Below are 27,169 nucleotides of genomic sequence, written 5' to 3' on the forward strand. Positions count from 1 at the left end.
TGTTGTATGAGAATACGTCACCCAAGTTGATTATTGTACGTACACACACACACACACACACACACACACACGCACACACACATACACACACACACACACTTGATTTGTTCTCACTATCAGAAAAACAAAAGGAGAACAGTATGTGCAGATAGATAGATAGATAGATGACCATGCCAAGAATAAACAATTGATCTTTATTTTTCTCATTTTTCAGATGCACATCAGCTCTGCGCTGCGGCAACTTTCCAAGGAAGACAAACCTGTTTTGCATATTTTCACCTTCTCTTTCTGAAGATTAACACCTCACATGAAGAATAATCACATGTCAAGAGGGAAAGTTTGTTTTTCAGTGCATTGATTTAACAAAACATGGATCTTAGAAATATTGCTTTCCTTCAGCTGACTCTCTAGTAGTTCAAGTATACAGATACTTTGATTAAGTACCCAATACTGCGTTATAAAACTACAGTATTAAAAGTAAAAGTCATGCATTGGAAATGACAAATAAATGTAGTGGAGTAAAAAGTACAGTAGGCCTATGTCCCTCTGAATAGTACTATACAAGCAGGCTATAAAGGAGCATGAACTGATACCCCAAGCACAAATACTTATGTGTTTTAGTAGAATCTTTGTTAAGCACACAAAGATTCTACTAAAACCTAAAATATTTATTTTTTTTGGGTTACTTTAAGTTTTGAACACACTATCGACATATCATCACTCTTTAAGTTGATATGTTGAAATTTTAGCAAACAGTTGTTTATTTACACATCCAGCAGATGCAAGGCAACATTATCATTCATTTGGAGTTGTGTTTGTGTCCACCTGAAGTCCAATATTCACTCTCTTTTAGCTCTGTTTTTGGTCTCCACCAACTCCTGAGGGAAATATCTGGCTATTTAGCTGCTAAAGGCTCCACTGTGTTCTCCAGCTAGTCTCTAGGGTAGTGTACGCTGGGTTTTTAGAGCTTTTTCTCTGAAAATTACACTATGAGAGTGGTGAGAGTGAAACATAACAGTAAACCTGTGAGCCAAACAGCTAAACAATGAGTTGAAACTCACTACAAAGCTCAGCTAAGCAAAGTCAATATTGTTATTATAAATATATTGATTATAGCCTCTTGAAGTGCAGTACTTTAATAAATGTACTTAGATGCATTCAATGACTGAGACTGTCATATTTCATTAAGATCAGTTTTTGTGTTTGATGACAAGGGACATGCAGTTTCATAAAGACAGACATATTCATTATCTGTAGTCTGGAATCTGTAGTAGTCGTGCTCATGCACACGTACACACCCATGATCAGCTGGAACCGACATAGTAGAAATAGACCGTGAGTCATCTACGCACAAACACACAGGTATCAAAGTTGTGAAAAGTCTGATGCCTGTCTGAAAAAGTCTAATAAAATAAATGACTCACAAAACTGAATCTCTATTGTCCTATTAACAGTAGTGACATAGCATTTTAACTTTGTGATGTATGTAGGAAAAAAACGGCGCTGTGTTTATAAATTTTACTTACTTTTTTACTTATTTACTTATATAAAGTGTTAATTTTTGAGCTTCAGATGTTTTTTTAAACTTTGGACAGAGCCCCTGCTTCCAGTTACGCTGATTACACCCAAGAATACTATGAATGTTTTCATCAAACTATTACTTTTATCTGCAAAGTAACCTGTAACTAGTTTTTTTAAATAAATACAATGGCATAAAAAGTAAATATTTGCATGGAAGTGGAAAAACCAATGGAAATACCCAAGTAAGTACATGTATCTCAAAATTGCTAAGGTGTGCTAATTAACACAAAACGTACTGTTGAGGCTGGTGGAGCTGTCATTATCTTTGCAGGTATTGGGTCATAAACCAAAATATAGAACAAACTAAAAATTTCACCTGATGAAAAGTTTAAAGTTTCTCTCTACTGTTGCCTTCTCTGCTGTCACCATGATGAGAGCCAATAGAAATGCTCCCAATTTCACATTTAGCGTCTTTTAAGGGATCACCAAAGTTTAAAACAATAATTCTTATGGGGACATAAATTTCTGTGGCAAAATTTCATGCCAATCCATCAATAGTTGTTGAGATATTTCACCCATAACCACAGATTTCAACCTCATGCTGGCGCGAAAATGATAGTCAGGATCATCAAAATCATTAGGATTCATTCTCTGGGAACCATGAATGTCTGCACAAAATATCATTGTAATCCATCAAAAAGTTGAGATATTTCAATCAGGAACAATGTGGTGAACCATCCAATGGACCAACATTGCCAAAGTCCAATACTTGAAATATAGTGAAGTACAAGCTAATACCCAAGTGAAGTACAAGTATCTCAAAATTCTTCATACATACAGTACTTGAGTAAAGCTACTTTTCACCTTTGGATATAATTTGAAGTCAGTTAAATCTAATGTTTTTTTTAAACGTTGTTAAAGAACACAACCTGTAACCCTACGATGTTGAATGAATGTACTTTGACCTGAAATGCTTTCTTCTCTCACAGTTTCTCTCACAGGAAAAACACCTGAATCAGCCGGCACATGTGACACTATGAGTGATGAATGAAGCGACGGGACAAACAGGTGTTCCAGCTGTCAATCATGTCTGAGTCTGATTCATCACGCCGGAGGTAATGTCCTCATATTCTTAATTTAGATACTGAGCTCTGTTGTTGCGCCACTTTCCATAAACCCTCTGAGACCCACATAGACCCGTTTTTGTCTCGTTTACGGGGGTACAGGTCAACAATATTTGCCACATAAAAGTGGTGTACATCATCTGAAAGCTGAGAAGCTGAAGATTTATTTGAGATGCAGCTCAGCATTGTGTGTCAAGTTATTCTAGTCATAAATTTGTAATTAATATAAATTATTTAATAAAAATAAATTGTAAAAGTGTATAAGGGTTTAGAACATTATGATGGAAGTATATGATGGCCATCCCCATGCTCTATTATGTCTCATAAGTTGTTGCAGCAATTTTTGTATTGATACCATTTGTTACATAGATTTGGTGCCAAATTTATACATTTTTTACCAGTCGAGAAAATGATCAAAAGTCCCTCCAAAATACCACATTAAGAGAAAAAGACTTTGAGGAACACCATAGAAACATTTCCTGTGATTTGGTATCAAACTTTTGACATTTGGATAATTCTGCAAGAATTGCATTTTTCGGCGATTGGATGGCGAGCACTTCTGTTCTGGAAACTGCTCAGAAACCACTTGTTATCATTATACCCAGGGAAGCCATACGTCCTCTGAATGCCCTAGGTCTCTAGTTTGTGATTGTAAAGTTTCATGAGGTTATGATTATCTTTGAGGTCACAACAGTTCTTTTTTTTTTTTACATTGTTAAAGAACACAACCTGTAACCCTACAATGTTAAAAGTACTTGTGATGTGAAATGTTTTCTTCTCTCACAGTTTCGTGGCAAGCTCAAATAATAGCTCTACCTAAATCTATGATTGCACAAGTGTTCCAGCTTTCATGTCATCATGTCGTGAGTCTAATCCATCGTGCCAAAAGTAATTGCATCATATTCCTAATTAAGATACTGAGCTCTGTCGTTGCAACACTTTCCAGTAATATTCCATTAATCATTGGCTTAATGTCCATAAACATATCTGCATATGAATGAAGAATCTGTAGGCAATGGGCCAAGATTTTGGTATCGGAAGCGTTTTGGTTTCAGTCCGAGTAGTACTGACCGACCACGTTATAGCGGGCTTTGGTTACATGCTGGTAAATAGTCCATGCGGAGAGCAAAAGAGGCAGAATGCATTGGCCGTAACCCCAAGAATATTGGTCATTGCCCCCAGAGGTTGTAGTCTATCGCTGTCAGACTGATACCCAATGGGTTCTGAGATTGTCTGTGGCTTAACCAATGATAATTCCTGAAACCGGTTTTGCAAAATACTATTAAGCATGAACAAAAAATGTTCCCCTATTTAAATCAAGTTGGTGACTTGTTAAATCAACGGATGAAGAGAGAAACAACAGGCATAAAATCAAATGAAGAAGTTAGATATCAACACACAGTAAAACAGTTGGGTGAGCATTCCTATGAAAGCCCAGTTTTTATGTTAAATTAGGTTTTTACCTACATGTGTCACTTTGCCTTGTAGCAGGCGGTGCCATCATAAATCTACTACTCACACTGAAGCAAAAAGCAGATACTCTGTAGCATGACCCGGCCTAATAGGAGCCTCCATCTTTATACAAAGAAGCACTGGATTCCCTTGATCATTATTGCCTTTTTGCATAGGTGTATCCTGAAAAAACTTAGAAATGTACAATATGTCATGTTCCAAAAATATCTTTTATTCAACACATTGTATTCAATATAAACACTGAGTGTACATTTATTTGCAAGAAGAAATTCACGAGTGAATAGGCCAAAACACCATGTAAACTGCACGTGCAATAAGTAGTAATTAAATAGTAAGTAAATAAAATGCATGCTCGACACATTTTCCTTAAATAAAAGTCCAATAAGACAAATACGCTGCAGTTGAAACATCTATTAACATTGTGATGCAACCTATACAAATTGCAATATCATAAAGTAGAAATAAATTAAACATATAAAATGAACAGTTAAAAATACTTAAGCAGAATTGAAATTAATGTTAAACTTAAAAACAACAACAAATGAACTGATCTTAAATGGACAATTTGCAAATTGACACAATTTCCAATTTTAATTTTTTAACTTTTATTTTCAGTTTCACATCGTTGTTGTATCTTAAGTTACACATTGCTCATTTAGGCTATGGAATAACGTTTCACAGTGCATGCAACAACATTTAAAGAATTTTATATACATTTATATTTTACAAACACATGAGTTTGGTATCAATTGAATGATAAGAAAACAATTCATGCTGTCAGAAATAATGAAAGCCTTGCTGCCATCTCTTAGGCAGTAAAAGCGTATGCGTCGTGTGTTATTAAAAACAAAAACAACTCATGGATTTTGGCCTGTTGCAGGTCAGTGTAGTCAAATACTACTCAAGTACAATAAATATAATATACAGTATACAAACTTAAATATTTTGACATCAGTTAGCATCATCCTTTCTTGACACGATGTGACACCTCACACAACTGACTCAATGGTTATGTCCTGTTGTTCCCAGACTCTTTCCTCAAGAGGACAGATTATCAGTGGTTCGGTGTTCTTCCCATTACCTTGAACACAGGGGTTAAAGTACGGGTAGAGGGACTTGGTGAAGTCACACCCGCTGTAAGTGTAGATGTGGATCTTTGCTTCTGCGTCGTAGAAGGACACCAATCCTTCCTCGTAGTCCAGGAACACGCCCACTTTCTGGGGTGTTTTCTGGAGCTCGAGGGTGACGGAGGGACCGGCGCAGGCACTGAGACTGCCGCCTTTACGCCGGCAGATGGCCCAGTAACCGCTGTCAGGACGCACTGTGATGGCTCCCTTCCTGTTGATGGTCTCCTTGGCCACGCCCAGATCCCAATCTGTTTTATCTCCAACCTGAAACACAATGTACAGAGTCAGACATTTATACTTGCTTTAAATGAAGTGCTTTCATATAATAAAAATATGCATTTTGATTCACTTTAGGTCGAATGTTATATCTAGTGTCTTGTGTTATTTGTAGGCTTTTCCTGTACTTTATTGTGTTAAAAAATGTTATGCCGTTAATGTTTCTTCAACTGAAAAATACAGCAAAGAAGAGCTTGAAATAAGCACCAAAATAGCATAAACGTGTGTGTTGAAACTGATTTGACTCCTGTATATTGTATAACTGAAAAATACCAATTTGTGCACACACTACCACAATCAAAGCCAAGTACGGATTCCCATTTGACTCAAAAATCCGCATTTGTTTTCATGTAAAAATGTATTGAATTGTATTTCTTGTGGCGTATAATGCTGGTGTTAATTGAAAATGGAGTCACTAAAACATGCCTGCACTTGGTCAACAACTCGGTATGTCCAACACGATCGCTTGGGAAGGCGTTTAAATAGCAAGGCATTACGACGCATTTAAGGCTTTTCGTGTGTCATTGGGATGCCTCTTTTTGTGCGTCATTTTTACGCCACACGATAAAACTACTGTAATGTCCGCAGTTTGTTAGGTTTAGGAAAAACATTATTGTTGGGCTTGAAATAATTGCGTAAACTATGTAAAATACATATGGAAACAACATAACATAAGTACGGAAAACACTTCACAAACGTGGATGCGTTTATATTGCACTCAGTACAGACTACATGGCGTACAAATTACACGTCAAAAGCACGCTAGCTTAAAGCATGTTTCCTTGTTTCTGAGCTTCTTACCTGAACCTCCCAGTAGCGTCTTCCAGATATGAAGCTTTGTTTCCCCAAAACGCAGACACAGGCATTAAACCTCTGAGGATTGTCTGGCAGTGGGGCATTATTCTTCTGGCTGCTGACGGTCACCTGTGGATCAACATAATGATTGTTACCATCAACATTTTCATCATATTATTGATAGGTACATTAGCATAATTAACAATTAAAAGCCTTGTCATTTTCTTGATCAAAGTAATTTAGCTTAATTTTGAGTCAATTGCACCAGATTCGCCCCACCTTTTCAAATTTTCATGTGAAAATATGTTGCATTACTTTTACTTTAATTACAGTAAAATGATTTTTCAGTGGGAAATCAGACAATAGTGTACCTTCTTTCTGTCTGGAGACAGGACCAGCCAGCCTGAAGCAGTCTCAGGATCCAGAGTGACATCAACTGCCGAAACAAAGAAGCAAAACAGTGAGTCAGGTAATAAAAAGAGTACATACATCAAGGTTAAACCATATTACTGAAATAAGCAATGGGATTGTGATTGTGAACATACCTGCATATTGGTTCAGCTTGTCGGTTTCTGCAAAAAGAGAGAAGAAAAAGGTTATTTTCATGCACTGATTTTCACAACAATCTTAAGTCATATTCTGAAGTATATAATAATTTTCTGCCAAAAGATTACTGACCCTCTGCAGACAGTTTGTTCGCCAGATCCTGGCAGACGTTCACAAGCTTGGAGACGGCTCTCGACACCGTCCCAATGCAGTTATCTGAGTGGACTACGACCTCAGACCACTCTCTAGTGGATGGGAGTCGACTCTGAGACTTGAAACTCTAAAATGGGGAAGACACGGGTTTCTCATGAGTACATATCTTGAAATTTAGCACAAAACTGTTAAAATGCAGGTCAGGTAATTTACCTGTAGGAGGTGAACAGGGTTCTGAGAGCGCTCCAGTCCCTGCACCTCGCTGCCCCTCGTCTGCAGATCGTGGATTTCCTGCTGCAGCTCCTTAAACATCTCCAGGGCTCTCCTCTCAGCTTCTTGCTGTCTCTCCACCAGCTCCTCCACCAACTCGGCCTGGTGTCCCTTGATGGCGGTTATCAGCATGCTGCAGACCTGAGCGCTGCTTTGTATCTCCCTATCTGTGATTTTCTGTCAAATGAAACGATAGAAACATGTAAATTTACAGATGAAAACAGACAAACATGACCAGTTAGCCCTTTTTGAACATGTATCCAAACAACTTACTTTGCCTTGATTCACTGAATGTTTTATCTCCTCCTGCTTTCTCAGTCTGGCATGGATCATCTGTTTAATGCTGGCCTTCGACTCCCTCAAACAAGCCTGCAAAATGACAAAAAATATTAAATTTTCACAATACAGCAACATATTTCTATATTTGTACAAGAGGAAAGCAGGTAGAAAGGACTGATTCTTTATACAAAGGAATTTTAGGCTAAGTTTACAGGAAGATGATCAATAATTTAAACTTTTTCTCACCTTGACCCTCTTGCTTTCCTTCTCTATGGGTATGGTCTTGTGGTTTTTGTGCTCCCTCTCTGTGCATCTCATACAAACAGGCTTCTGGTCTTTCATGCAGAACATTGTCAGTGGCCTGTTGTGTTTTCGGCAGAGGTGACTGGCGATGAAGGCGGCCGGATCCATCAGCTGGTGTCTCTGCAGTACTGGATCCCTCAGGTGTGGTAAGAGGTGAAGCTCACAATAAGACGCCTGGCACGTTTGGCACGACTTGACCGATGGTGACTTGTCTCCGTGGCAAATGTCACAGGACATTTCATCAGCCTGAAAAAGTTGGTTTCGGGAATTTTTCCTGCTTCCCGGTGGCGACACATAGTCCATATCCTCCCCTTGAGACCTTTTGTATTTGATTAAAATTCAGTTAAATCTCAATTTAATGAAAATATTTTGCTTTTTTTTATATGGTATGCACGGAAAAAAGAGATAATATTAAAAATGAACCTTTTATAGATATCAATGATTTCAGCATATCCATGGTTGATCCTGAGTTGTGGACGCTTTCTGAATGTCTCTTTGCAGAGCGGACACTCATATTTGGTCTTAGTATCCCAGAAGCCGTCGATGCAGTCCAGGCAAAAGTTGTGTCCACAAGGAATGGAAGCAGGGTCGGTGTAGATGTCCAGACAGATGCAGCACTGAAACTGCTCCTCAAGCGGCACGGAAAGGGTCATGTTTGTTCCTGTAAAAATACACATTATATTACTCAAAAAATGCATAACAGAGTGAAATTATTGCACCCGTTATGTACAACTTTTGACATTTTTCAATACAAGTTTGTCTTGGCTTACAACATAATTCCCAGTCACGCTAGTGCTTTTTGTTATTTCTTAATTATTTCTAATCATTGATGACATTAATGCAATTAATTATACCTCAAATAGTAATATACATTTAAAACAAATCTTTCTACTTTCAATTACAGCATGTTATCTATAAACATGTTTTAAATTAAAAAAAATGATGTTAGTTAAAGTCACCGCTGCTTTACTTTATCACAGAGTATTATTCTGTAGTCTAATAGCAGTGTCCTCTTACCTTTTTGGGTTGTCATGTTGAGCATCTCGATTGTCCTCATCAGACGCAGCGTATGGTGAAGGATCCCGCGTGCAGTTGATTAAATACTCAAGGACACTCCTTCTTCCGGAGTAATTGCTCACTCTTGTCTGGTGACAGTTTAGCTCCTCCCCGCCTGATTGAAGTTTCTACGTTAGTCAAACATTCTGGTGCGACTGGTTTCTTGGCTTAGAGTGAGTAATTTAATGCTGTACACTATTGTACCCTGAGGTCATGTTGTTGTTGCTGTACTAGAACATTTTGTTCACGTGCTGTTACTGTACATAGGTCGTTATGTCCAGAAGCGTGAGTAATTGAGCAGCAGCCAAGAACGTGACAAGTAAATGCGTGTTTAAAAGTAAAATGTAGAACACCAACTGCGGTAATAATAATATGTACGAAAATGTGCCATGTGCAATTCCTGAAGAATACCAGTTCCCAACTGTGCAACTTAAGACCTTCGACTTCTAGGTAAAAAAGAGCCTATATCACAAGTCAGGCTGTTTTCACACACCGTTCGTAGATACAGTATATATATATATATATACATATATATATATATATCCTTATAAGTATCCTTATATATCCCGCAAAATCAATGTGTATGGAATCCATGTAATCGTGAATCGTGAACCAAGAACAACAAACTCCGCGTAGGGAGGAAGTTGGGGTGGATGGGTGGGTCAAAAACACTTTCGCAAAGGAGACAGGTGTTTGTACCCCGTGTGAAAAATGTAGAAGAAGGTCTGCTCTTCTTCAGACGTGTTGTCACGCTTCTTAAATCTGAAGAGCTTGGGCTCGAAATGTTACTAACTAAGATATGCCAAGAAATTGCACTCTAAGGGAGCTACTGTGTGCGGACCTTCTTCGAGATATTTCAACCCAACCCAGGATCGTTTCCTAAACCTAACTTAGTAGTTTTGTTGATTACACCTAACAAATTAGTTTTGTTGCCTAAACCAAACTAAGTAGTTTTGTTGCCTAAACCTTAACTTAGTAATTTTGTTGCCTAAACCGAACTAATTAGTTTTGTAGCCTAAACCAAACTAAGTAGTTTTGTTGCCTAAAGCGAACAAATTAGTTTTGTAGCCTAAACCTAACTAAGTAGTTTTGTTGCCTATAGCGAACAAATGAGTTTTGTTGCCTAAACTGAACTAATTAGTTTTGTTGCCTAAACCTAACCAAGTAGTTTTGTTGCCTAAACCTAACCAAGTTGTTTCCTGTGAAGACGTAAGTTTATGTCGAAAAGACTGTGTGCATAACAAGCACAAATTGACACGTGTTACTGACATTCGTAATGTGTTGCTGGACATTTGTGGGACAACGCACGAAAAATGAGGAATAACTTTTTGGAAGATTACCTAAAAACTGTTGTATGAGAATACGTCACCCAAGTTGATTATTGTACGTACACACACACAAACACACACACACACACACGCACACACACATACACACACACACACTTGATTTGTTCTCACTATCAGAAAAACAAAAGGAGAACAGTATGTGCAGATAGATAGATAGATAGATGACCATGCCAAGAATAAACAATTGATCTTTATTTTTCTCATTTTTCAGATGCACATCAGCTCTGCGCTGCGGCAACTTTCCAAGGAAGACAAACCTGTTTTGCATATTTTCACCTTCTCTTTCTGAAGATTAACACCTCACATGAAGAATAATCACATGTCAAGAGGGAAAGTTTGTTTTTCAGTGCATTGATTTAACAAAACATGGATCTTAGAAATATTGCTTTCCTTCAGCTGACTCTCTAGTAGTTCAAGTATACAGATACTTTGATTAAGTACCCAATACTGCGTTATAAAACTACAGTATTAAAAGTAAAAGTCATGCATTGGAAATGACAAATAAATGTAGTGGAGTAAAAAGTACAGTAGGCCTATGTCCCTCTGAATAGTACTATACAAGCAGGCTATAAAGGAGCATGAACTGATACCCCAAGCACAAATACTTATGTGTTAAGTTAAGCACACAAAGATTCTACTAAAACCTAAAATATTAATTTTTTTTGGGTTACTTTAAGTTTTGAACACACCATCGACATATCATCACTCTTTAAGTTGATATGTTGAAATTTTAGCAAACAGTTGTTTATTTACACATCCAGCAGATGCAAGGCAACATTATCATTCATTTGGAGTTGTGTTTGTGTCCACCTGAAGTCCAATATTCACTCTCTTTTAGCTCTGTTTTTGGTCTCCACCAACTCCTGAGGGAAATATCTGGCTATTTAGCTGCTAAAGGCTCCACTGTGTTCTCCAGCTAGTCTCTAGGGTAGTGTACGCTGGGTTTTTAGAGCTTTTTCTCTGAAAATTACACTATGAGAGTGGTGAGAGTGAAACATAACAGTAAACCTGTGAGCCAAACAGCTAAACAATGAGTTGAAACTCACTACAAAGCTCAGCTAAGCAAAGTCAATATTGTTATTATAAATATATTGATTATAGCCTCTTGAAGTGCAGTACTTTAATAAATGTACTTAGATGCATTCAATGACTGAGACTGTCATATTTCATTAAGATCAGTTTTTGTGTTTGATGACAAGGGACATGCAGTTTCATAAAGACAGACATATTCATTATCTGTAGTCTGGAATCTGTAGTAGTCGTGCTCATGCACACGTACACACCCATGATCAGCTGGAACCGACATAGTAGAAATAGACCGTGAGTCATCTACGCACAAACACACAGGTATCAAAGTTGTAAAAAGTCTGATGCCTGTCTGAAAAAGTCTAATAAAATAAATGACTCACAAAACTGAATCTCTATTGTACTATTAACAGTAGTGACATAGCATTTTAACTTTGTGATGTATGTAGGAAAAAAACGGCGCTGTGTTTATAAATTTTACTTACTTTTTTACTTATTTACTTATATAAAGTGTTAATTTTTGAGCTTCAGATGTTTTTTTAAACTTTGGACAGAGCCCCTGCTTCCAGTTACGCTGATTACACCCAAGAATACTATGAATGTTTTCATCAAACTATTACTTTTATCTGCAAAGTAACCTGAAACTAGTTTTTTTAAATAAATACAATGGCATAAAAAGTAAATATTTGCATGGAAGTGGAAAAACCAATGGAAATACCCAAGTAAGTACATGTATCTCAAAATTGCTAAGGTGTGCTAATTAACACAAAACGTACTGTTGAGGCTGGTGGAGCTGTCATTATCTTTGCAGGTATTGGGTCATAAACCAAAATATAGAACAAACTAAAACAAACTAAACTGAAAAAAAATTTCACCTGATGAAAAGTTTAAAGTTTCTCTCTACTGTTGCCTTCTCTGCTGTCACCATGATGAGAGCCAATAGAAATGCTCCCAATTTCACATTTAGCGTCTTTTAAGGGATCACCAAAGTTTAAAACAATAATTCTTATGGGGACATAAATTTCTGTGGCAAAATTTCATGCCAATCCATCAATAGTTGTTGAGATATTTCACCCATAACCACAGATTTCAACCTCATGCTGGCGCGAAAATGATAGTCAGGATCATCAAAATCATTAGGATTCATTCTCTGGGAACCATGAATGTCTGCACAAAATATCATTGTAATCCATCAAAAAGTTGAGATATTTCAATCAGGAACAATGTGGTGAACCATCCAATGGACCAACATTGCCAAAGTCCAATACTTGAAATATAGTGAAGTACAAGCTAATACCCAAGTGAAGTACAAGTATCTCAAAATTCTTCATACATACAGTACTTGAGTAAAGCTACTTTTCACCTTTGGATATAATTTGAAGTCAGTTAAATCTAATGTTTTTTTTAAACGTTGTTAAAGAACACAACCTGTAACCCTACGATGTTGAATGAATGTACTTTGACCTGAAATGCTTTCTTCTCTCACAGTTTCTCTCACAGGAAAAACACCTGAATCAGCCAGCACATGTAACACTATGAGTGATGAATGAAGCGACGGGACAAACAGGTGTTCCAGCTGTCAATCATGTCTGAGTCTGATTCATCACGCCGGAGGTGATGTCCTCATATTCTTAATTTAGATACTGAGCTCTGTTGTTGCGACACTTTCCATTAACCCTCTGAGAACTACATAGCACCTTACTATTCCAGTATTATTCCATTAATCCTTGACTCAGCTATTTTGGACAGTTGCTTGGTGGGTTGAGCAGCAATGCAAACTCAATATGTGTCTTTTTACCAGACTTTTCCCACGTTTTAAACCTTAACCTTTAAGCTTCCTGCATCAACTCATATGCTTTTAACACAGCAGCCTCAACCGAAGAATACCTTTGGCTTTCAGTGCTTTTCTTGAGCCTTGCGGCAGCAGTGTTTCTTTATTTTTACAATACAACACCCATGCGGCACTTTTTTTTTTCTCATCCACTCCCTACACCACTGTCTTTAGAGATTTGTTTCAATTATTTGTTGTAAATGAATAACTTCATTATTGAAAGTTCTTGATATTCAATCAGATGAAGAAGGGATCAATTGAGCAACAAAGTTGATCTTATTTAAAAGCATATTTATGTTGCTAAAAGCAATTGACATATGTCAAAGACAAACGTAAACCGAGACAAAATGTTTCCAAACGTAACTGAGAATGCAGTTTAGTTGTATGGGTAAAGTTATTACATGAATGTGTGAGAACAGAGGTAAGCATTTGACATATGTCAAAGATAAACATAAACCGAGACAAATTGTTTCCAAACATAACTGAGAATGCAGTTTAGTTGTGTGGGACATGAATGTGAGAACAGAGGTAACCCGGAAAGAAAGGAGACCCGTGGGACGTCAGTGGGTGCCTTTGCTACATATAGAATATCTTTTGTCACTAATGACATGCTTTTCAATTGACGTGTGTGTATTTTGGCTCTTCTGGATCTCTTCTATCTCGTGTCTAGCCAGCGCGTTACATAACAAGAATGGCACTCGGAGAGCGCAGACCTCCGCCTCCCCCTCCGTTCAGCTTGCGCCATCGTCCACGTGTATTTTTTGTTTATGATGAGGAGAGGAGATTTTCCAAAAGAACTGGCAGATGCTGTGCAGGCTTGCACGCACGATGCACACCGGGCCCAGGTATGTCTCATGCTGCTGATTAAACTCTGCAGAAAACAGCAACAGCAGGGCGAACCAAGCAGACTGACTGTCACAAAATTGAGTACATGGACTTACTAGGGCTGTCAATCGATTAGAATATTTAATCACGATTAATGGCATGATTGTCCACATTTTTTATCTGTTCAAAATGTACCTTAAAGGGGGATTTGCCAAGAATTTAATACTCTTATCGACTAGGGAGTGGACAAATATGCTTGCTTTATGCAAATGTATGTATATACTTATTGTTGGAAATCAATTAACAACACAAAACAATGACAAATGTTGTCCAGGAACCCTCACAGGTACTGCATTTAGCATAAAAAATATGCACAAATCATAACATGGTAAACTCAAGCCCAGCAGGCAACAACAGCTCTGACAGCTGGCGTTCATATGTCTTTATGTCTTGAGATGAGAGGTCAAGGGACCCCTTTCAAAATCGCCATGCCAGTTTTTCCTTGCCAAAATTTTGCCTAAATTTGAGGCGTTATTTGGCCTCCTTCCGCACAAGTTCACATGACATGAATTTCTTAAGTTTTCTGGTTTCATGTTACCAATGATACCAATATCTTCCCTTAAGACTGACCCGCTACAGCCTCTTAAAGACAGTAATGCCGGCCGGGATCGCTGTGGGATGTATTTTTAGGGGTGCTGAGATTCAATTTAGGTGTGCTTGAGCACCCCTAAAAAGAGTCTAAAATACATTTCCCTCGAAATGTGATTGAGAATGGAGTTTAGTTGTGTGGGAACTTTTGTAGGAGACAGGGTTACATCAAGACAATGCACTTGCAAAACAGACCTCTACTGTTCTCATTGTCAATACAAAATGCCATGTGTCAAAGCATATCAGATATACAACACGATTGTGAAATTTGATACTGTTCCCTGTGACGGTACATTCTCAGATTACCATCTACAGTACAGTGTGTTCTTGGCCAGCATTAAAACTATTTGACCTAAGGTCGGGAGGAAGCGTCTTAAATTAAAGAAATGTTCATTACATATTTATATTTCTCTTGTAGATTTCTCCATCAACTGTAAAAACACATTTTAGAAGACTAGGCTAGGTTTTGTTTACTTAGTATCTATATTTAAGACGCATGACTGATGGACTTTATTGTTTAATCAATAAAACCTGGTGCACTGGAGAAAAGTCAGGAATTTAGTTTAAACGTTCAGCATTTTAAAGCATTTATAGATGAAAAAGCCAAGTCAATAATCACTAACGAATAAGTATGGTTGATCAGCATACTTGCCAACCTCCAGACAGCATAGCCTAAATGATGCTGATTAATCACCCTGAGTTCACTTAAAAAGTGTGAAAAAACATCCGAAAAATTTAGGGGGACTGCCAATTGTTCCGACGGACCATTGTTCCGAAAATACACATTCTCTGTGCAACAAACACACTTTTTTTCAGTCAAACTTGTGGAGAGAAACTACTGACAGGATGGACATCTGAAACACGAAGCAACATTAATAACATATTGAACTAGAATGGCACTTGGAGAGCGCAGACCTCCGCCAAGGTGCCCGACTTTAAAGACAGATCACAGCTCACAGCTGGCGGTACCGTGAGGTGGCCGGCTTATTATTGACACGGTGTGTTTCCGTGCAACGTATCAGCGGATGCCTCTCTCATTCAGCAGCCTTGTTATGTCTGTGTAACGTTACACGGCCAGCAGCTCCCGCACACACAGCCACTCTCTCTGCTCTCAGAAGGAATGGGGGCGGAGTCACGCGTCATCAACGCGTCATCACTGCGTCATCAGTGCATGTGTTATACCCTGTGGTTTCAATGCTCAGGCTGATAGGAATTCTTAAACAAAATTCCTGAATCCGGATCATGGTCCGGATCGCCACCAAAATCTAATAGATTGTTCATTGTACCACACCCGACCCCTCCGAAAAAATTTCATTGAAATCCAATCGCAAACTTTTGGAGTAACCCTGCTAACAGAAAAAAACAAACACACTAATAAACTAACCTCCTTGGCCCTAGGCATTTGGCCTTGGCGGAGGTAATAAAACACAACACAGTAAGTGGTAATCAGCCCGTTGTTTTTTTCTTCTTCTTTTCACTATTACCCTTTTGACCGGGTCAGCTGACCCGGTCAATATCCTATAATTGTCCTATAATTGTTTATCACTTATTTATTTTTCTCTGCATGAGAAAATGGACGTGTGGCGTGAGAGCGTGTGAAAAGTGCCAATTGTCTCACAGTCAATGTTTGGGAGTTGGCCGCCTTAATGTTTACAAGATGGTGCTGGCATTGTTCCTCCTATAATTCTAATCACCAAGGGTTTTTCTACTTGAACAGTAACAAGGAATAGCCTACAGCATTATAAGTTTGATTAAAGATTTTCACTGGAAACTGCACCTAATGCAGTTACACAGAGGTCAATTTTCTCACATCCCACACATGAACTTGTTACTCTGGCGTACGCTGGTTATTATATTATGGAATATTTTTTGTCTATTTTTTAATGTAATTCATTGATTCTTCATTAAATCTTGCAATATTTTGGTAGGATTTCAAGCTCAGATCATATAATTCAGTTGTTGTTGCACCAAAAGTTTCTCGGTGTCCAGATCAAACTGCGTAACATCCGGTTATAAATTCCGTCGCTGAGTACGGCAAAATGTTAAAATATTTTAACTTTGGACAGCAATACCGTTTACCATCTTCCCCAGTTGATTACTTTCATTAAGACAATCCTTTTTTGGTAGTTTTCTTAAATGTCACGTTTAAATATGCAAATGAGGCATTATCTTATTAAATTTGTCCTCATTTTTTTTTCTCTGCACGAAAAACTTTGTGCTATTATAAGAAGATGCGAGTAATGGGTTAAGCATTATTGGCCAAAAGTATTTTCCGTGATGGCACAATTGTGCTCAAATACAGTACATTTATGTACCAAGGTAAGAGAAACTGGATGGACAGGTTTGCTACCATTTGTATTTTATTCATAGAAAAAATGTTTAGGTGTCCAGATTTGTCCCTTTTTTCTGTTTTTGTTCTACTGTGATTTACTTTTAGATACTTTATTTTCTGGAAAAATCGATGTAGATATGGTCTATTTAAACAAGACTTTAAAAGCGAGCCAATCCCCATAGACTTCCATGTTAAAATGCCCGACTTTACAGCAGAAATAAACATGTTTACAGCCTGGTACAAAATAGGGTTTTGGTCTTTATAGCTAATTTCCCCGTTCATGACAACTGTACGGGGGGTGAATTTTATAAAACTCAAATGAATTGGGAAGGAGGAAGCAAAAAATACAAATGCAAATACAAATAAAGACCAATATATAAAGACAAAATATTATAACATAACATTGTCGGACCATGAGATATTATAAGCCACCCCTGCCACGAAAAATGCTCACCCCCCACCCCACCCCCTCTCTCTCTTTCCCGCCCTTTTCTTTCTCCTCTTTAAATACAAACAAACAAACACTCTACACCCCACCACACTGCATACATACAAACGCACACAACTGTACACACACGCTAGAACTTACACAACAGACTGCCCTGCACGGTCAATAACACCACCCTCCCTCCACCAACATTCGTTATTTATTGGTCTCATTTTGTTCATTTTGTTAGAATTGCCCTGTCCCGTAAATTCTGTCATGTCACCCGATGTACTTTATTTACTTATTTTTCTCTTTTATTTTTTCTGTTTGTCTTGTCAAACTTCACCTGTTTTGTCTTGCTTCACTAAATAAAATAATTAAAAAAAAAAAAAAAAAAATATATATATATATATATATGTATATAACTCAAACGTTTAAATAATATTAAGGCTTAAAGTTAGGCATAATGAGGGCGTTACCGCTTTGAGTGACAGATGGCTGCTGTACCAGGTCGTTAGTTGCTACGTCACCCGGGCTCGCCTCAGTTCCACCGACGATTCATCTCTTTGCCCAGTTTTGGATTTACCAGAAGTTAGGCTGTGTTATCACTGCCAAGATGGCAACTTTGGGCGTCACTGCGGCTCTTCAGAAACCTATGGGCAACGTCATAGAGACTATTTTTTATTTTTTTTGTCAGAGCATTTGATTTATTGATTGCTGTTGGGATGTAAAGGGGATTTCAACAAATACAACAAAAAATGCTTTTGAAGAAGATTACCAACCCTAGCTTTAATTTTACAGGTAATTTGTCATAAACCAAAGTCTTGCAAAAATTGCAATTTTTACCTGATGATGGCTCTAGATGAAAAAGTCAGGGAATCACCAAAATCAGTAGGATTCATCCTCAGAGACACATGAATGTCTGCACCAAATTTTGTGCAGATCCATCTAATAGATGTCGAGATATTTCAGTCTGGATTAAAGTGGTCAGCAGGCCGTCACTGCCATCCCTAAAGGCAGCATGGCTAAAAATGGAAGCGTATTTATAGTTCTGTATATTTGTGCTCTGTACCTCAACAGCTCTTATACAACCCAAATGTTTTCACAAGTGATGCCAGCCAGGACTCATATCCCGGCCAATCAAGATACGTCCCAATTCAGGCTCTCATGAGGCCTGTCCTATTTCAAAGCCTTTATTTGTCCAAATTTATCACAACCGGTGTGTCACTTTGCAGCCATCAGTATCTCACAATCTGTTGTGTGAAAGACATTTGTTACTGGAGCAGTGAGGTGATCTTTGTCAACTCATAAAGTAAGGTCACGTAGGTATTTTATTTCACATGGTCATAATGCATTGGTAAGCAGATAACTTCACACAACACTGGAGCAAAGAAAGAATGAACCGACACAACCTGGATTACATGCAGCTCAACTGTGAACATACTGTTCAAGGTGTAGAGTGTAACAATAAAGCAGTGTGTTGACATGAGCTGCTTTGTCTACTGACAGCACAATGCTCCGTATTCATAAGTGTGTGTTGATGTTGCACATCCTGACCTCACCCACATCACTATTAACTCAGAGCCGGCCCTGAACACGAAAACACAATGCCAGTGGCCACGACTGTCGGCAGTGCGGTGGCATAAAAAAAGAATATTTTACAAATAAAAACTATGCCATTAGAGTAATTTAATAGATTTTTTAGTGTCACAATGACACATTTTTAAAAAAAAGTTTTGTTATTGTTTTATGAAGTTTGAAACAGTTCCACAGTTATAAACATGGTTTCATATTTTAGTCCCAGAACCAGAGCATTACATAATATACAACCAGGCATTTAAAATCCTGTCATGGTCATAATGCATTGGTAAAAACATAACTTAACACTGGAATGATGAACCAGCCCCTGCAGGATGAATACAATGAACTGACTAAACCTGGATTACCTGCAGCACGACTGTGAAACTTGGAAACCAAAACAAGTTGAAGGGAGGGAGTCAGTGTGAAACTATCAAAAATGTTATTTCAACGCTACCTGTCATTCAGAAATGAAACCCAACATGCTGTTCAAGGTGCTGAATGTAACGCGTTGACAAGAGCCGCTTTGTCTACAATGTAGGGAATCATGAAACACTGACAGCACAATGTTCAATTTGTATTAGCATGTGTACATGTGCACATTTTGGTTGTCGACCAAATCCACATACGTCATCATTAACTCAGTGCAGTCACACAAAGTTCATGCTCTTTCCCTTTAAAGGACTGATGCATTCGTAAATAACAGACGCCACCTGGTGGGTGTATTGATTCAAAGCAGCGATGTTCATAATAATGACACAGTTCTAACAGACACTTCTGACATTTAAAAAAAGTTTTTACAATTTTACAAATAAAAACTATGCCTTTACAGTAATTTAATAGATTTTTTAGTGTCTTATGACACATTTTTAAAAAAAAGTTTTGTTATTGTTTTATGAAGTTTGAAAGTGGAAAAGTCACTTTGACTTTTATATATATAAATCCTTAACAAATGTAAGCAAAAATATACCAATAACTAAATTAATGAGTGTGTGACTGAATTAAAAATTCACAAATTAGATTTTTAATTTTTTTTATTATTCAATATAAATACTGATAGCCATTTTAATGCATTTTAAGCCATTGCATTACATCTTCTGGTGAGGCATGGTACTGTTTGGCAATTATTCATGATTGTGCAATGTTAATTGAAGCATCATTTTTGGTCAATACCAACATTTTAAATTCCACTCCTAAACTAGCCAAAAGTCTTTACAATCAACACCACTAGTCTGCCATAGCAGTAGACATCCAGCTGTACTTACAAAGAATTGATTTATTCATAAAACTCAGCTGAAGTAATTTGAGAGATTTGGGTTATTCATAACACTTTGAGCCCTCATAGTGTTACTTTAAGAGCCTGCTATTGCTGCTAGCCATTCAAGTTGAACCTACTCTAGACTGAATAAAAAAATTGACAAATTCAAACAAACAAATGATTTCTTAATTTTTTTATGAAGTTTATTTATTTAGTGTAAAAGTATATACAGTCTTTTGTACATTAAAAGCTTACACCTTCAGAAAAAAAACACAATCTTGTAATTTAACTTCATAAATGTAAGCAAAAATCAATCAATCAAGCACACTGATCAATAAAAAAACTTCAAAAATACAAGTGATATAATATGATATAATATGACTATGATATATTATGAATATGATATATATGTTAGGAACACTTTTTCATAAGGGGTTGAGAACATAATACAAACACCTCGTGGATACTGACTTAAACTCTGAAGGAACTTTATCACAATGACTACAACAATCCTTCACAGCTGTTTGACATCAAGATTATTGCTAATTAGCTGCATGTGTCGGCTGTAAATGAGGTCTGGAAATCAACAGTTTAACACGTAACAGCTGACAAGAAACAGAGTCAAAAGACGCCAAATTATTTGTAGATGCATTGGGAGGGTTGTTTTACAATTGGATTAATAACAGAAAAAGCTTATAATATAAACAGTTCCATAGTTATGGTTTAATATTTAGAACAATCATTACACATCTGCTGTGTTGTTCATGTTTTAGTTTTTGCAGTGTTTGTTTATTCCACATTATGCAAATGGGCAAATTGGCCGTGGTGGAAGAAGTACTCAGATCTTGTTCTTTAGTAAAAGTAGCAATACCACCGTGTAGAAATATTCTGTTACAAGTAATAGTCCTGCATTCAAAACACACTTAAAGTACAAGAATAAAAGTCCTCATTATGCAGAATGGCATATATTATATGATTGAATTACAATTATTGTTGCATTAATGTGTTCATTACGTTAATGGTGCAGCTAGTAAAGGTGCTGCTGGGTAACTTGTGAATTTAACCCCATGGTTAAATAATATAATAATAAATCATCGTTATTTGTTGATTATATTTTGTATTATTAATCTGAATCTCCAAAGTATCTTTTATTCTTTTATTAAGTCTTTCATTTTTCTAAATGCTGAAGTTCAGATCTCTCGAATTTTGGGGGATTTTAAGACACAACGAGGTACTAGTCGGTTAAACTTATTATCATTTTATTAATGTACACATTTAAATCACATATTGACATATGCTGTCTCAGCAGCTCACAATGTGTGTGTTTGAGACAGATAGAGGGAAGAGAAGTCCAATGCTGGCATTTCATCAAATATTATACCACTCCGGGTCTGTGAGGTGCATTCATAACAAGCATCTGGAGCGGACCATATTGATTTCAGCGCCATTTCAAATACGAAAAAGAAAATGTGATTAACGATTTTCACAATATACACAATGTTTAACCCTAGAGATAAAACTCCCCCTTATTTTGACTGTTTTCTGAGTGTTTTCTTACTTTTAAACTAGTCAACCAGTTTAATCGTTTAAACTTCAGGGAAATTAATCTTTAGGACCGTCCGTACTACCACAAATATCAGGAAGTGTGTCTTTTTAAAGATGGCAATGAGCAGATTGGTGGAGATGTTGATGGGGTCTCAGCAAGAAGGCACTCTTGTTTTAAAGGGCTATCAGTGCAGGAGGGTACCTGAGTGACGTGTTGACAGCTGTGATGGGATGCATTAATAATCTGTATAAAATCATTGTAAAGACTGGCTGTATAGACCTTATTTGCTAGTATCTGGTTTTCATCTGATTTAAGCATTCTCACGACAGATACAGAAATGTGCATGGACTTTGCCGTCTAAACAAGTGTGCCTGTCTCCTGTTCAAAATGCTGCAATCGTATCACTGTCTCCAAATTCAACAGGACAGATAATCAACGGGGCGGTGTTCTTCCCGTTGTCATGTAGACAGGGGTTTAAGTACGGGTATAGAGGCTCATTGAAGCCACACTCGCCGTAAGTGTAAATGTGGGCCTTTGCTTCTGCGTCGTAGAAGGACACTGATCCTTCATCGCAGTCCAGGAACACGCCCACTTTCTGGGGTGTTTCCTGGAGGTGGGGGGTGACGGAGGGACCGGCGCAGGCGCTGAGGCTGCCGCCTTTCCGCCGGCAGATGGCCCAGTAACCGCAGTCAGGACGCACTGTGATGGCCCCCTTCCTGTTGATGGACTCCCTGGCCACACCGAGATCCCAATCTGTTTTATCTCCAACCTGAAACACAATGTACAGAATAGGGAGTTACACATATGAGCAAATTAATGATGCAACAATGCTCACTTGATGATTAGAAACAGGGGACAGAGTTAAATCGAAATTTATTCCAGTCTGCATCCCTAATGTACAACATCTTTACAGCCACAAGGGGGTAATGAAGAGTTATTTTTTCTCATTAATGGCACATGCACAATGCAGATCTGCAGGTGAGTATTATATGACATCCACTGGTCACCTTCACTTTGATATACAGCAAATCCATCAAGTTTTTCATTGTATCCTTTAATGTTTTATTATTGGTTGGATTGCATCTTTTGGATTATCATCTACTGTATTTACTTTGCACATATTCCTTATACTTTATACTGTGAAGTTTCGCACATACCTGCACAAAACTACAGAGCCTGGGAGTAGTTATAGAGAGAATAGATAAATAAATTGAGGCCATAATATATTAATTTGTGAACAAGAGAGGATTGCACCTGAAAATAAGCTTAATAGGTCCTATTTAAAGAGTCTCTATCCGGAACTATCTACAACAAAGGACAAATACCTTAAGCGGTTGGCAGCTGGAATGAACAACTTGGCCTTGTGCACTGCCATAATTATCTAATTTGTTTGTGCCAACGTATTATTAAAATGTGCGAACAATTTAATTATATACATATTATTTTCTCTATGGCCACTCCCAGGCTCTGTACTAAACTGTACAGCTCTTTGTTTTTTAAAACAGATATATTGTACTCATTTTTTAATTTGTTTTTATACTCTCCCCCACAGAAACACTGCTCCTGAACTGCCTGAAACATGGTGATGTCACCAAGTAACACACTTGCCTATCTCTTGCCTAGTGGCTAGTTTGGCACACCCTCAAAACTAAGTAAGAGCGAAGCTAGATTTCAGTCAGAAGAGTTTGGTTTGGTTGACCAATCACAACACAGTGGTCTTTTCAGGAAACAGAGGATGAACAAAGTGCTGCAGCATGTTTTATGAACATTTAAGCATGTAAACATGTTCTAGTAGGAGCCCAAAACACGAGTATGCACCTGAAAATGAGCATAATAGGTCCTCTTTAAGATTTCCGATAATGCAGGTAAGCACAGCACAAGTTTGCAAGGATGGATCAGCCTATGTGTAGAGTCAATAGTGTAACTGAAGAACTGTCTGAGCTCCTACCTGAACCTCCCAGTAATGTTTCCCAGAGGTGAAGCTTTGTTTCCCCAAAACGGAGACGCAGGAGTCGAACCTGAGGGGGTCGTCAGGGGGAGCGGGTTTCTTCTGCTGGTGGCTGAGGCTCACCTGTGGATCAACAACTTCAGCATTATTATCTACAATATATACTATGAGTTTGTCATATATTTCAGTCAGTGATCACACCATCACTCTTTACCTGTTTCCCATCTGCGGACAGACTCAACCAGCCCGAAGCAGTCACCGGATCCAGAGTCACATGCGCTGGAGAAGGAAAGAAAGAAGGTATGGGTGAGAAAACTAAAGGAAGGCTTCAACAAAAAATGCCAAATTGGACTCAAACCATAGGTGAGATTTTGATGCCCATGTAATATCACAGATTCATGTGATCATTTCAGAGTTCAAAGAAAAACATCCATTCATTGGGTTTGAAAACCAATTTGACGTCAAAAGTCCGATATTTATCCTGTATTTTGCACGCTTCAACTCAACTTTTTAGTCAATACTTTCAGACAGAAATAACAAAATGAACCCAGAAAATAGGTGGACAAAAGCAGTTTTTTGGTTGGCGTTTTAGAAATTGAAGAAGTGGTATAGGCTACAGAACTCACATTAGTTTTGTAACTGTTTACATGGACTTTTGAATGTATAGAAGCTAAGGATTGTGTTTGTACGAGAAGTAATTTTATGGTTCATTTTGGCCATTTTTTTGTTTCTATGGAGGAGGCTGACATTAGCTACAAATGAAACTAAATCAGACATTGGTGTGACAAGATGATGATTTCATATATTCAGAAACATACCTTCATATTGATAAGTCTTGCTCATTTCTACAAAAAAGAAAAAGAAAAAAAGTTGTTAGTTTTTCATTTTGCCTCATGAAACATTTCTACTTCTAAATTATGTATGAGTTATTGTGATTTTGACAGATTATTTTGTGGTGTACAAATAGTAAAATATGATGTGCTTGATGGTAGATTTTTTTGATCCCAAACAAGCAATATCACAACTAAAGTTACTGACCTTCTGCAGCCAACTTCTTTTCAAGTGTATGGCACACGTCCACCAGCTTGGTGAAAGCTCTCCTCACTGTCCCTATGTAGCCGTCCGGTTGGGCTCTGACCTCAGACCAGTCCCTGCTGAAGAGTGGCGAACTCAGAGAGGGGAAACACTAAAAAGACAGTGACACACAATGCTTGTGAGTATAAAATCTTATCAGGGATTGGGTTTGTGTTTATTTGATACATTTAGTATAATCTGTCTTTGGTATAAATAATCTAGCATGGAGGAAAACATGACAATTTTCATGTGACTGTCTAACCTGTAGGATATGAAGGGGGTCGTCACTGTGTTCCAGGTGCTGCAGCTCACTTCGTCTCCTCTGCAGTTCATTGATTTCCTGCCCAAGCTCTTTGATGAGCTCCCCTTCTGTCTTCTCAGCCACTTCCTGCTTCTGCTCCATCTTCTCAATGAGCGAAGCCTGGTTTTTCTCAATGACGCTTATCACCATGGTGACGACCTCAATGCTTTTTTGTATCTCTAGTTCTTTATTTACCTGCAGATGTGCATAAATTGGTATTAATTACAATGCAAATATAATAACAATGTAACAAAATCACTTGATGAAGTTAAATTAAAGTCTAAAGCTTTTGGCCTGGATAATTACAAAGTGTTAGTTTTCCGCATTCACTCATACTTTCACTAGCATGCTAACATTTCCTAGTAGACAGAGGAAAAGACAGAGGATCACCAAAGTTATTACAATTCAGCCTGAGGAGGGTGTGAATGTCTGCACCAAATTTCATGGCAATCCATCAAATAGTTGTTGAGATATTTCAGCCTGGATCAAAGTGGTGAACTAACAGACCTAATGGCCAGTATCCCAGCAGCCACATTGCTAATGTGGCTAAAATGTATTTAAAAAATGGTAGTAACCTTTTGTGTGCTTTATCTGGGATTTACTTTGTTCCTACTAGACCAGCAAATTGCATTAGGGATACAAATCCAGCTTTTGTTTGCATCCTGCCAGAGCATTTACAGGAAAGGGGGCATATGGGAAAGGCGCTTTGGTTTCTTCATTGAGATAAGCATGGTGCAAGAAGACAACCATAACAACTCTTGTTAAAATCAAGTGGAGACATACACGTTTATGTCACACAAATGTTCATGTTTATCATTGAAAAACATTATCATTCAAAACTTACTTTGCTCAACTTTGCCGAAGTGTTGATCTCCTCAAGCTTTTTGATTCTGGTCTGGATCATCTGTTGAAACTCTGCTTCGCTCTTCTTCATCTGAGTCTGCAAAGGTTGAAGTTGAATGCAAATACATCATTAAGAGCATTGTATTGCAACTATCGGAATGAGAAAATACATTTGAATGATTTGCAAAAAGACGCAAAATATACAATTTATTGTCAGCATTATTATGAAATCTCAGGGTAAAAGATAGAAGTAGATAATTTTCCTTACCCTGACCCTCTTGCTCTCCTTCTCTATCGAGATGATCTCATGGTGTTTGTGGTCCAACTCTCTGCATTTTATACAGATCGGTGTCTGATGACTCTTGCAAAACTTATCCAAGACCTTGTTGTGAATTCTGCAGAGGTGACTGGTGACGAAGGTAGCCGGATCCGTCAGCCTGTGCTTTGTCAAAACTGAATCCCTTAGATGAGGTGTCAGGTGAATTTCACAGTAAGACATCTGGCAGGCGAGGCACGACTTGACTGCCATTACACTGTTTCCCTGGCAGATGTCGCATGGAACGTCATCATTCTTAGAAGCTTGTCTTGGTGGCAAATTTGGTGGTCTCTTTCCTGGGGGTCGCTTGTATGGTGGCTGGCCTATTATAGACCTTTTGATTGAACACAGATTTGGTTAATTTCAGTTAAACATGGAAGAAATATTGTGCTAAAAAAGGTGATTTGATTTTGCAAGACATTGTTAAAAATGTGTACAGACTTTTTAAATTGCTGGGTGATGTCCTTTAAGCCTACGTTGATCCTGAGTTCTGGACGGATTTTGAAGGCCTCTTTGCACAGCGGACACTCCGACTTGTGACTTGTATCCCAGAAGCGTTTGATGCATCCCAGGCAGAAATTGTGTCCACATGGGATGGAGACAGGGTTGTGGAAGATATCCAGACAGATGATGCACCGAAATTGATCCTCAGACAATGCACAGGCCATGTTTCTGACTGAAAAAGAACATTATTTTACTGACACACGCATATGCAACCATTGTGTGGATTTCTTGTATGTATAGTGTAAAAATGCCTTTGAAAAGAATTTGCTCAACACCTTGCTTTTTGTCAGATTTTAACAGTAAAACTTCTCTAAAGTCATTATATGCAGACGACACCTTGCTTTATATGTAAAAAATAAATAAACCAAAAACAGCTATCCAGGATAACAACCAGTTATATGTCTGCCCATTAAAATTTCCACCAATCTAAATTTTATTTA

The 27,169-nt window shown here is 37.8% G+C and overlaps 2 protein-coding genes across 2 annotated transcripts; both read right to left on the reverse strand.

Annotated features, from left to right (window-relative positions):
* Nucleotides 1-4,308: 4,308 nt before the first annotated feature.
* On the reverse strand, nucleotides 4,309-9,000 carry LOC141760861 (E3 ubiquitin-protein ligase TRIM39-like). The gene is made up of 10 exons (XM_074623960.1): nucleotides 8,885-9,000; nucleotides 8,291-8,528; nucleotides 7,811-8,186; nucleotides 7,559-7,654; nucleotides 7,229-7,462; nucleotides 6,995-7,142; nucleotides 6,862-6,888; nucleotides 6,688-6,752; nucleotides 6,323-6,445; nucleotides 4,309-5,509 (listed from the first exon to the last, which is right to left on the reverse strand). The coding sequence occupies exons 1-10, from the start codon at nucleotides 8,922-8,924 to the stop codon at nucleotides 5,108-5,110; spliced, it is 1,749 nt and encodes a 582-aa protein (XP_074480061.1). The 5' UTR covers nucleotides 8,925-9,000; the 3' UTR covers nucleotides 4,309-5,107.
* Nucleotides 9,001-20,401: 11,401 nt separating this feature from the next.
* On the reverse strand, nucleotides 20,402-26,944 carry LOC141760601 (E3 ubiquitin-protein ligase TRIM21-like). The gene is made up of 9 exons (XM_074623519.1): nucleotides 26,663-26,944; nucleotides 26,178-26,543; nucleotides 25,911-26,006; nucleotides 25,028-25,261; nucleotides 24,730-24,877; nucleotides 24,510-24,536; nucleotides 23,906-23,970; nucleotides 23,692-23,814; nucleotides 20,402-22,512 (listed from the first exon to the last, which is right to left on the reverse strand). The coding sequence occupies exons 1-9, from the start codon at nucleotides 26,891-26,893 to the stop codon at nucleotides 22,126-22,128; spliced, it is 1,677 nt and encodes a 558-aa protein (XP_074479620.1). The 5' UTR covers nucleotides 26,894-26,944; the 3' UTR covers nucleotides 20,402-22,125.
* Nucleotides 26,945-27,169: the final 225 nt, after the last annotated feature.

The sequence above is a fragment of the Sebastes fasciatus genome, chromosome 22, assembly GCF_043250625.1.
Source record: "Sebastes fasciatus isolate fSebFas1 chromosome 22, fSebFas1.pri, whole genome shotgun sequence".
Classification (NCBI taxonomy): domain Eukaryota; kingdom Metazoa; phylum Chordata; class Actinopteri; order Perciformes; family Sebastidae; genus Sebastes; species Sebastes fasciatus.

Coding starts and splice junctions, on each gene's coding strand:
- LOC141760861 (XM_074623960.1), bottom strand. CDS start 8,924: ATGAGGACAATCGAGATGCTCAACATGACAACCCAAAAAG. Junction 6,446..6,687: donor TGTCTCCAGACAGAAAGAAG/GTACACTATTGT, acceptor GTTGATCCACAG/GTGACCGTCAGCAGCCAGAA. Junction 5,510..6,322: donor GACGCTACTGGGAGGTTCAG/GTAAGAAGCTCA, acceptor ATTGTGTTTCAG/GTTGGAGATAAAACAGATTG.
- LOC141760601 (XM_074623519.1), bottom strand. CDS start 26,893: ATGGCCTGTGCATTGTCTGAGGATCAATTTCGGTGCATCATCTGTCTG. Junction 26,007..26,177: donor AGGAGAGCAAGAGGGTCAGG/GTAAGGAAAATT, acceptor CAACCTTTGCAG/ACTCAGATGAAGAAGAGCGA. Junction 24,878..25,027: donor ACCCCCTTCATATCCTACAG/GTTAGACAGTCA, acceptor CTGTCTTTTTAG/TGTTTCCCCTCTCTGAGTTC.